The sequence below is a fragment of the Scatophagus argus genome, chromosome 20 (assembly GCF_020382885.2).
Source record: "Scatophagus argus isolate fScaArg1 chromosome 20, fScaArg1.pri, whole genome shotgun sequence".
Classification (NCBI taxonomy): domain Eukaryota; kingdom Metazoa; phylum Chordata; class Actinopteri; family Scatophagidae; genus Scatophagus; species Scatophagus argus.
This window is the reverse complement of record NC_058512.1, coordinates 19,589,651-19,601,575: the sequence shown is the minus strand read 5'-3', so window position 1 is coordinate 19,601,575 and position 11,925 is coordinate 19,589,651. Positions and strand designations below refer to the sequence as shown.

The following is an 11,925-nucleotide window of genomic DNA, read 5'->3' as shown; positions in this document are numbered from 1 at the left end:
GTTCACCCTGCTACCATCTGGCAACAGATACAGAAGTATTCATGGTGCATGGTTAAATTTGGGGTAATTTATTCCTGCAGAGTGAATTGTTGCCTTACCTAACTTGAGCACAAAATGGTATGATGTGTGTTGGCTGCTTTAATATTTATTTTAAAAAAATGTGTGGGTGTTTCATTTTTACCTCTCCAAAACCATATTTAGACCACGAAGCAGCTGCTATGTGAAGCTGTATGTATGCGCAGGGACAGAGAGTGGTGAGACAGAGTTACTATGATGTAGACTGAGTGAAGTCCACATCGCAACGGACTGGGTGAGGTTCACCCATTTTTTCCCCCCAGCCGAGCCAGGAGGCACCTCAGCGTGCGGGGAGGCTGCAGATCCCTCAGGCTGGGATGGCATGCTGTTAGTCATGAACGAATCAAATTCATTCTCGTCAGCTATATTTCATCTGTTTGTCACACACTCTGCAGATAGTTAAGCGCAGAGGTGAAGGTAGAATGGCTCAAATCCTTTGGTCCCCTCTGTAACTCCGGAGATGGATCCGACATCCCCGCAAACAAACAAAGGTATTTATCCATTTGGTGTTTCGCTGTGAAGATGCAGGCACGCATGTGTGCACGTTTCCAGGTTTCGGCTGGGTTTGCATGTGTGTGCGAGCACCCAGAGGCATCCCTGCGACAGCCTCCAGTGTACTGATTGCGGCGGTGAGTCAGTACTGACATTGGCTTTGCACTTGTTGAGTGATAGGCTGCAGATATGTGACCGTTTTAACATGATAGCTCACCTATCATGTTTTGGTTTTTCTCGTGTGTAAATGAATAGTGGCATATTAAAGTGATGTAACTTCACTTTGCCCCATTTTCTCCTTCAACTCGAGACTCATGTCATTGATGTTGCGTTTTCTGTACTACACTGAATGCAACCAGATGAGATGAATCTCTTCTATGCATTCATAATACACAATGCACAACCTGAAACAGACAGTGCATAGCAGCCATTTGGCACACAATGTAACAACTGCAATGTTATGAAGAAGAAGACTGCACGACATCTTGTCACACTTTCTGTTGCACTCTTCCTACATTGTTCTGTCATTATAGTCACTCATGTTTTCACTAACATGTCTAAGCTGGCAAACAGAGAACAAGCATTTGGAACAAGCTGCTAGCCTACTGTAAAGATGCTATGTGGCGTTCATTGTCATTTCCACTGTAAAGTGACTTCAACAAGTCCCTCAAATTAAATGAGAAAAAAAGGTGTGAGGTGTCATTGGTATGGCCAGAATAATCCAATATGGTTCCCTTGGCAAAAATAAAACCACACTATAATGCATATGTTCATATTTAAACTAAACTTTTTTTTTTTTAACTTTTTTTAAATTAATATTATTGTTTTTAGTTGATGAATGTTGACTGTATGAGTAGCAACATGTTCATGAGATTTCATCAGCAGCTTAATCAATCCTCAATTAATCCTTATTGCTAAGGTTTGCTGTTGTGCTCCACTGATTTATTTCATTCACAAAAAATCTCACCCAAATCAGGAACTCTACAGTGTGTTGAGGACCTAATAATAATAACAATAATAATAAATCAAAAAATGGATAAAATGGTTTGAAGTGAAGTAAGATGCCAAAAAATATTTTGCTCAAAAAAGCAGTCCATGACTTAAAGGGGAGGCAGGTGATATCACACTGTCAGTCGATGTTTGCCTGGACAGACCAGACAATTTTCCAAACAAATACTGAACTGTAAAAGCTGCCAAAATGCTGCTGACAATAAAATAAAAAGCAAAGAAATGTGTTGTCAAACCTCAGTAAATTCTCAGCCTTAATGCTGTATCGTACTGATGTATGTACCATTAAACTCTATCTCTTTCAGATTGAGACATTATAACTCTGGAGAAAGGCAGACTATTTGGTACATGACTCACACAGCAGGTCTGGACCAATCATGAATACTTGAATACTTACTATCTTATCACCTGTTTCAGAGCAACCTCCTAATGACATATATAACTGCATATGAAACACTGTATAAAACTTTTTAGGGCAGGTAAAGAAAAAAAACAACATATAAATCAGACAAACCAGTGTGCAGCCATAGAGGACAAAAGCCTAGGCCTTCCACATATGGACTGGTATACACTTGTCATCTGAAACAACAACAAAAAAAACAACAACAAAAAAACAGGCTCCCATCTGGATATCTGTTGAGAAAGACCTTAACCCAGGCTTTAATTACTCAAACCAATAGCAGTTTGCCTTAGAATAATCCAGAGTTTCCACAAGATGGGCTGAAAAATAGCACTGTAACATACAACCATTTAAAAGTACCAAAAAAGTATTTTCTGGGCTGGATGGCTGGATTAACGGAGGCCGTAACACAACAACCAAACAAATTAATGGAGTCCAGGTGGTGGAGAAAAAGATGCTTTATTTCTATCATAAACTAAATATAACAGGAATTACCTACGTACATACTTAGTCCATGAAACAAATCTGTACGATAATCAATCCATCCACTAATCATAACTTGAGGGACTCTAGTGTAAATATATATATGTATATATATATATATATCAAGGCCCCCAAATGATGATTGGCCAGGTTTAAGCTTCAATGAACCAATCAGCAGCACAGCCTGGCCACACAGGTGGATCTACTCTAACAGCTGACGCCTGTGGAACACAACAGAGAACAAGAGACACACAGGCACACACACACCTGCCTGAACGTAACATTACTGTAACCTGCTGTGCTGAAGATGTAATGCACTATCATACATCTATGATTTAAATTATTATTTAGCTTCTCTAAGCATTGCGATTGACTGGCGGCCAGTCCAGGGTGAACCCCGCCTCTCGCCCATAGTCAGCTGGGATAGGCTCCAGCCCCCCTCAACCCTGACGGATGAGCGGTTTAGAAAATGAATGAATGAATGAATTTAGCTTCTCTAATATTATGTACGATTTGGTAAATATAATACATAATAGTAATTCCATATATAACATAAAGTAAACAACATCAGCGTTTTATCTCTGTCATGGTTCCTTTGTCCTTTTTTCCCGTTTTTGTGCTGTTTTAGGTGTAGTTTACTGTGATATTTTGATATTTGGTTTATTTTATTGACAATGTATGCGTGTATATTTTCTTTGGGAAAAACAATAAAATGCAAAAATAAAATATAACTGGATATATCTCATTTTACTTTTTTAAAGTGTGGGTGATTCTGTGAAGGTGGTTTTAGGCCTTCGGGACCTACGAAGGACACACTTTTGTGGGCCATGTCCTTCATGGGATGCTGCGCCTGAATCAGGATGCAGCTATAGAGCGATTAGAGAGTGAGGGACAGAAGGACAGAAGGACTGCACAAAAATTGTTTTGGTGGGGAGGGTGGAAAAGATCCTCATGTTTCATTGTTTCAACCCAATTGATTTCTTTCTTTCTTTTTCACCTGGGACACTTCACTGACATATTACAGTCTTATAATAATGAATCTAATAATTGACATGTTGTGCTTGTTAGGCCTTGGTCACACTACATGCCTTTCAAAGTCACATAATTGATTAATAAGTAAATAAACATTTACTCATTCTCCAACTAGGATACTCACTTAAGTCAACATTAACATTACAGTTAATGTGATTATAGAAAGTAAAGCTTTCACTTTCGTTTGATCAAATCCTAGCATTCTTTACCTCAATTATTTCAGGGTGGAGGCAGAAACCTGGGAAAATACACTGATACTTTAAGAGCTTTGTCCCATGTCTCTCCAGACACTGAGGGCCACCTGAAGAGGCTGGACCAGGCCAGTGAGACGAGAATGCCACAGCACCTCCTGTGGGAGTTTCAGTACCACTACTACTCCTCCTGGATGATGGAGGGAGAGCCCTTCACCTCACCTCTCTCCTCTCTGCTATACTCTGCTGGGGGACACTTTGTTGCCCTCTCCTCCTCGTCCTCCTCGTCCTCCTCATCCTCATCTTCCCCCTCATCCTCGTCAGATTCTGCAATTGCCACCATGTCCCTGGAACAAAAGACAACTTTTGCTTTGGTCATCTTCCTGTTTGTTTTCCTCCTCATCCTCATCGTGCGATGCTTCCGTATCCTCCTGGACCCCTACCGGAGTATGCCAACCTCCACATGGGCAGATGGGCTTGATGGTCTGGAAAAGGGGCAGTTTGACTACACTTTAGCTTAGGATTCTACAAAGAATACACACATCCAAGCACAATAGTGTGCATTTGTGTACACAGACACACACACACACACACACACACAGTTGTGTTTCCATCAGTTTTGGGGACATTACATAGACTTACATTCATTTCCTGGAGGCTTAACCACCACTTAACCACAACAATAACTATTACTTACCTAATCCTAACCCTTACCTTAACCTAACCCTAACTTCAACAAACCTAACCTTAAAGCAAGTCTTCACTGTAATATTTAATGATTTACATTGTGGGTACTTGCGTTTTGTTCGCATTAGTAAGGCGGATCCTCACATTGTGACTGTGTAAACATATTTTGGTCCCCACAACTACAGGAATATAATATGTACACACACACAGTGTGTGTTTGGCTTGAGTTTGTGAATGCACCAAGAGGTAACAAAAGTCTCTTGTACTGTTCCATTTCACATTGCCTTTATGATGTGCACAGCTGTTTTATTGTCACATATGTGAGATAAGTGAACAAAGGCCAGTTCAGAGCTAGTTTAATATGGGTGTGTTTTACTACCATTCTACTCCACATGGACATCAAGTGGACTTCACACCGGCTTGAAAGTTAGTATATGTTATCAACGCTTCCAGGTTGATACTTGCAAAATGAAAGGCAGTCCTAGTGACATACAAATATAGAGACAAAGGACACCTTGAGACTATTTGGTGGTGGGTCTAGACATTCTTATGGTATGTTGAGCACAAAGTGATTTTCATCCTTGCTTCACTAACACAATTATGGGATTTTTTTCGAAGTAATAATTCATGTATAGTTGTAAAATGTACTTTCTGTACAGTTATTGGCTAGAGTTAGTTAGCAGTGTACACAATGTATTTGTCCATATTGCAAAACTAACCAAAAACTCATGCTCGTTCTGTTATTTTTCTTTTCATGTATCTTTTATCTTTTCTCAATACAATCATGAATCAGAATTATAAAACCTAGACCAAATATTTGCTTAAATTTACAACTTTAATTAATCTTCCATAGACTTGCCTCAGTTTGTGCCACCTCTCCACTAGGACAAACTGACCTACTGTTCTGTCCCCTCATGTTTTTACATTGACTTATAAGCAAACCTGTTGCCTCTAAAATTTGCTTTGCATTCATTCTGAACACAGCTTTAAGTACAACCAATTCCAAGAAATTGAAATACTGTAAAACGTGAATAAAGAGAATGCAACCATCTGCAAATCCTTTTTGACCTGTATTCAGTTGAATACAGTACAAAGAAGATATTGAATATTCAAACTCTTGAAAATACACACTAAATTAAGGTTCTAAGTCTAATATATATTTATTGGATATTGAAATGTAATCCAATGTCCCCTCTAATGTATTGATATAAAAAATAAAAAATGCTATGCTACCACTGGCAACAATGCACTGCGGTCCAAAATAATTATTAGCAAAGGTAATCGTGAGCAAACTTAACAAACAGTAGCTATTGTTGCTCCCCACTTTCATATTACAGTTATTTATTTAAATTATGTTGTGAATTCTTGACTTGATGGTTTTTTTTTCTTTTTTTTTAAATTACAGGTCTGTCTCTGCTCCCTCGCTTCTTTTTCCATTCATCCTCTGCTTGTTTCTGCTTTCCTGTTTCAGTAGGTCTATCTGTGGGCTCACAGTAGCTACAAAGCACAACAAGTTTCGTTGGTTAATAGTGCAGTCACCGAAGGCTTAATTCGTAATATTACTGCTGTAAGTTGCGTGTAAGCTTATAGTCATACTGGGTTGGGAAACATGCAGAGTTGAGGCAGAAAGTGTGGTGTTTACAGTTTTCAGTTAAAAACTACACCAAAGGTCCAAAATCCACCTAACTCCACAGAAAACCAAGCAGTACAGAGTGGAGTGACCAGTTGTGGGTTTAGAGAAGCATGCAGAGTGCAATAGACATCTTAAATGTGATTGCCCTACTTGAAGAGAAACTAGAGAGGGCAGGTACGGCGGGCTAGCTGCCTGCCCCCAAGTCCACTGGTACAACTATAGGGTCTCCAAGTAACCACATGGATTCTGGGTATATTGTAGGTGGGTTAGACTCACTTTTGTTGGTTGATAGTAGAGCAACACTGTCTGTGATTCCTAAACAGATTTGATTAGATATCATTTAGAGGGGATCAGAATTAGCTGGGCACCAGGGGGATGTTTCAGGGACAAATGATGGGGGGTGGAGATCCTGAGGAAGTATCACACTGTGTGTCGGTTTGATTCTCTGGCATTAGTTACAGAGATTTGTGTGGCTGATGTGCCATCTCTTCCTATGATTGGATTTCCTCTGCTAGTACGGAGTTCTGGGACAGTTCAAAATGCATTGTGCATCAGTGTAGAGGGGTGTGCGGTGAGTTCAGGAGTTTAATGCCAGGGGAACAAAACTGTTGCAGAATCTTATTGTTCTTCATTTGATGCTGTGAAACCGTCTTTCCGTCTTTCTGTCAGTCCGTGGTGGCGGCGGGTGAGATCTTTGATGATGTTATTTGCTCTGGTCAGGTAGTGTTTGTGTGCTGTTTCCTGGATGGTTGAAATTGTGTCTACACTCTCTGTAAGGATTTCCTGTCTGAAGGGGATCTGGCACAGCACTCGTGGGTCGTCTGGGTGAACAACAATGGGTTCAGTACACAGTCCTGGGGGGAACGTTTGCCTAGAGAGCACCATGGAGATGTTGTTGCCAACTCACACAGGCCAGTTACAGGGAGGGGGCTGCTGAGGTCCAAGGGGGCCAGTTTGTGTACCTGATGCTAGGGGATGATTGTGTTAAATGCTGAGCTAAAGTCCACAAACAGCATTCACACATGGTGTTCTTCTCCTCCAGATGTGTTAGACTCACGTGGAGTGCAGAGCAGTTTGGTTGGTAAGACAACTGAAATGGGTCAAATGTGGGATGGAGTATGGACATGAAGTGTTTCTTGATCTCAAAGCACTTCATCATGATTGGGGTGAGTGCTATGGGGCGGTGATCATTGAGACATGCGATTGTGGGTTTCTTGGGCATTGGTATGATAGTTGCAGACTTGAAACAGGATGGAACCATCTGATGGTCCATCAAGGTGTTAAAGATGTCTGTGAGGACACAGGCCAGCTGGTTCATTCACTCAGGACTTTCCCTGGAATGTTATCAGGTCCTTCTGCCTTCCTTGCGTTGATTTTCTTTAGAGTCCTCCTGTCATTAGCTGTGTCAAGGCTTAGTGCCCGTTTGTCAAGATGAGGAAGAGCTTTTCTCACAGGGGTGTTGTTGCTCATTTCGAACCTTCCAAAAAATGTATTTAGTTCATTTAGAAAGATGGTGTTGCCATCACACTGTGGTGGAGCAGCTTTAAAATTTGTGATGGACTTGATTCCTTGCCACATGCCTGGGTAGTTCTTCAGGACATAGAAGAGCTTCTGAGCTAAGAGCTTTCTTAGCCCGGTTTCGGGTGATTGTTGCTTTGATGACACCTTACGTGTGTGGGAGACTGTTTTCATGTTGGCTTGGTTAAAGTCCCTTGCTATAATGAAAACACCCTCTGAATGGGTATATTGCAAATCCCTGATGGAGCAGTAGAGAACATAGAGAACATGTACACAGCTGTGATGATGATGATCCTGAATTCCCTGGGCAGATAGAAGGGTCTGCATTTGATGGTCAGGACCTGTCTGTCAGGACAGCATCTACTTGAATCCACTTCGAGGCATCATCTGTTGTTTATGTAAATGCGAACATCACCACCTCAAGATTTTCCATTGAGAGCATAGCTTCTGTCCACATGGAAGGTTGTTAGCTCACGCATGCTAATGGCATTGTCCAGGACAGATGGGTTTCGCCATGTCTAAGTAAGGATGATAGGACAGCAGAAACTCACCGCCCAATTAGTTGTTAAATCCAGCTTCAGGTAGTCCAATTTATTCTTCAGGGAGCGTATGTCAGTGAGTAGGATACCATTGCCAACAGATAGCTGGATGTAGAGAGAAGTTTGTGCCCTAACAGCAAGTTGTGTTTGTAGTGATGTGGTAGTTTGTCTATACTGCAATACTGTCTGATTTGCTCTGAGGAGGTGTAATTTAGGAGTGGATTGCAGTGCAGTATTCAATTTCAGTGCCTAAGGGGGTAGTACATTTTATGCGAGGTGGTTTAGATAACCTATTGCCCATATGCACCTGTTTCTGACCCATGTCAGAGGTTCTGTGCTGCATGAATTTGTAATAATAAAGATTACTGTTTTGTTACTTTTGGATTTTCTCCTCCTTTATTTGTGTGCCCTGCTGAAGCATTCACTGTCTTACATCGTAGACAAGGTGTACAATATGTTGATCTCATTTTAGTCATTAAATGTTTTTAGTTAATGCAGACTATAACAACTTACAGATATTAATGCAAAGCAGGGGAAACTGCAGCCATCACAAGTTGTAGCTTTCATTTATCGCATATTTGCACAGCGTTCTGCATCTGTCCTTATAAAAAATAGCTTTATAAATGCTTGTATGATTAAAGTGGAATTAGTTTTATTATAGCTTTCATTTGCAGTGATTGTCATCATGACCAAGAGGGAGGGTGACAGCGACTTTCCTGCCTGCCCAGCTGTGAGGAACTTGACACAGGGATGTGGACTCAGATGCAAAACTCAAAGCCGGTAGTAAACTTTTACAAAGGATTTATTTGAAGAAACGATCAAACAAAAGGCACTCTCAATGAAGGGAGCTCCAGCAACAAGCTCTGGATCACCAGTGACATGAAGGCACTTCTGAACAACAAGAAGAGGGTGCAGCATGAACTCTGAGACATGCTGAGGACAACTGCTAAGACAACTACAGGAGGAAACTGGAGGCCAAACTCGACACACAAAACAGTGTGAGGGATGTGTGGACAGGAATGAAACACATCATGGGGATGAAGGGGAAAGACAGGCAGACATCAAGGAGCCTGGATAGAGCAAACCAGCCTCTGACTGGTCAGTCCACTGTGATAGGAAGGACCGGATGGTCAGGAGAGGATGGAACAGGAGTGTCTGAGAGACACAGTGTGATCGGAGGGTCACCGGTTCGATTCCCCCACCGGATGGGCAGGAAAAATTTGGGTGTGGTGGAGAGATTAATACAAAAAATTTGCTCATTTGGATAACGTTTTCTCTAAAACCCCTGAAGAGCTCATGTTTCAAGTCAGGCCAGTTTTGAAAAGGTTACTTAAGATCAAGTTGTTTGTGAAAGCTGGGAAATATGAATTTCATGACAAATTAGTCAGCTTCCTAAGCTACATTATTGTGGGCAGGTTCAAACTGACCCAGAAAAGGTTGAGACAGTAGTGCACTGGCCAAGATCCCTAACTTTCAAACTTACTGGCGATTCATTAGGAAATTCAGTATGGTTGCAGCCCTTCCAAAATTGACCTCATCCAAGACCTCCTTTTCCTGGACTCCTGAGACAGAAAAACTCAAACGTTGTTCAGAATCAGAATTGTATTTATTGTCATGTAAGTGAAGAGGTTTCACATTACTAGGAATTTGCCTTAGTGATTGGTGCATACATAAAACATAAAAACGAGTAACATATAATAACAGAGTAAAATAAATAGTCAGCAGGTGGATCATGACAGGAGCATTGAAGAGTGACTGTACTAAAGTAACAGTGACTGTACTAAAGTAACTAAAGTGCAGAGCAGGATATTAGTCAGTTAGTGTTCAACATACCAACAGCAGAGGGGAAGAAGCTGTTCTGGTCCAAATGGACCGTAACCTCCTGTCTGAAGGGAGTGGCACACTGGAACTTTCCGAAAGTCTACGATCACCTCCACTGTCTTCTGGGCGTTCAGCTCCAGGTTGTTGCTGCCGCACCAGGACACCAGGCGGTCCACCTTCCTCCTGTAGGCAGACTCATCCCCGTCCAAGATGAGTCCGATGAGGGTGGTGTCATCTTTTAACAAAAGAAACAAAATTTCTCAAAAGTTGTGCTAACACAAACAGCTGTACAAGAACTTTAAATAAGATACAGTGTGAAATTGGTAATTTTTTATTTAAATCTGGAGCTATCTAATTAAAGAAAGAAGTTGCCATGATCACAGACCTGGCTAGATCTTTGCCGATAACTTTTAAAACTTGTCGGTTTTGGAAAATCGATGCCACTAAAGCATTTCAATTGGTACCAAGAATGCACCCAGAACAAGGATTGATTGAAATTACAGAGACAGTTTAAGAGACAGGTACAAAGATGATGATAGATATCTTCACTTGAAAATTTGGTGGCTGGTTTTACCAACTTTGCTATTAGTACAGAGTATACAGTGATCAAAAAACAAACATTGAAACCATCTGCTTGATATTTTGTAGGCCCCCTTGTGCTGCCTAAACAGCTCTGACTTGTCACCTCTGGGGGAATTTTATAGTTGCCTACATGGGAACGTTGGATCCTAGGGAGGGTGTATTTTGTCTACAGTCCCTAAGCTATTTTAGTCATTATCTGAACTCAAAACAGTCATACAGAACTAATGTTTCTTATATAACACATCATGAGAAAAGAGTGAAATATGAAAAATATTATGACAAAATTATTGCCCTGACAATATTAAAGTTGACAAAGCTCAGACTTTAAGTTTTAAGATTCAGAAGAAGATTTTAGGTAAAACATTTTATTATTATTATTGTAATGAACTGAATTTGCAAACATGAAATGTGCACAAAATTATTACAAGAGAATTTTCTAAAAACTACATTCTTCTTTATTTGAGAGGATGAAAGAGAGAAAGAAACATACATGCTAAACAAGTTATTCTGTATTGTTACTGTCAGTGAATCTAGATGTATGAATTACATGAAACTTCATTCATTCACTGTACATTAAACTACCCAATAGTGTATAAATTAGAGTGTATTATTGTTTAACATTTACATATTCTTACAAAAAGCATACATCAATATGAAGAAACTCGTACAAACCATAGTAAGTCCACAATGACTAGATACTTAAACAATGCTCTCAGACCACCTTCAAGCAGACAGTCATGACAAAAAACAAAAAGCAAAAAAACAAAAAACAACAAAAAAACCTCAGGAAAAATCTCAGGAAGCAAAACACTCAATACCACAACTGGCCAAACAAACAACAAAGTTTTTAACAAACAGAATAAATTTACAATATATGAGAAAATTCTCTCCATGTCATTGCCTTAAAAAACAAGGAAAAAGTACGTTAATCAATTCATGTTATGTTATATTTCCACAAGGTCCGACTGCAGGGCCAAGTACAGCAGTGCAGTTAACAAATAACACAACAAAGGAACAGGATACATCCTTTTGACAAAGTATGTGCACACCATGGCATACAACAAGAGTACAAACCATTTTTTAAATGTAAAAATAATTACTTATATGGTCATAGAACCTATTTTGTGGTAGGTTACAAATGTCAATAGTGACAAAAGGGTTTATTTTCTTTCCTCCTAGACCACTTTATGATAGAACCTTAGATGGTACAGCAGCCACTACACTGAGAAACGATCCGTCCTCGGAAAAGTCGGGTAGCACTTGTTATTCACACCGGGACAATCTGATTCAACAGACGTGGTTTAGCTGCTAAAACCAAGTTATGGAAAGCATGGTGGCAGTTGACCCCGGTTGCTCTAAAGCCATTCGGTATGCGTCGGTCATGCATACAAGTGAACCCTAAAGTTTAAAGTTGAAAGAACGCATTGCGTAGAGCTGTGTCATTGGCTAGTGGCTTACAACGTA

The 11,925-nt window shown here is 40.3% G+C and overlaps 1 protein-coding gene across 1 annotated transcript; it reads left to right on the top strand.

Annotated features, from left to right (window-relative positions):
- Positions 1 to 308: 308 nt before the first annotated feature.
- LOC124051624 (cortexin-1) lies at positions 309 to 4,373 on the top strand. The gene is made up of 2 exons (XM_046375182.1): positions 309 to 566; positions 3,778 to 4,373. Exons 1-2 carry the CDS (start codon positions 536 to 538, stop codon positions 4,200 to 4,202), a joined length of 456 nt encoding a protein of 151 aa, XP_046231138.1. The 5' UTR covers positions 309 to 535; the 3' UTR covers positions 4,203 to 4,373.
- Positions 4,374 to 11,925: the final 7,552 nt, after the last annotated feature.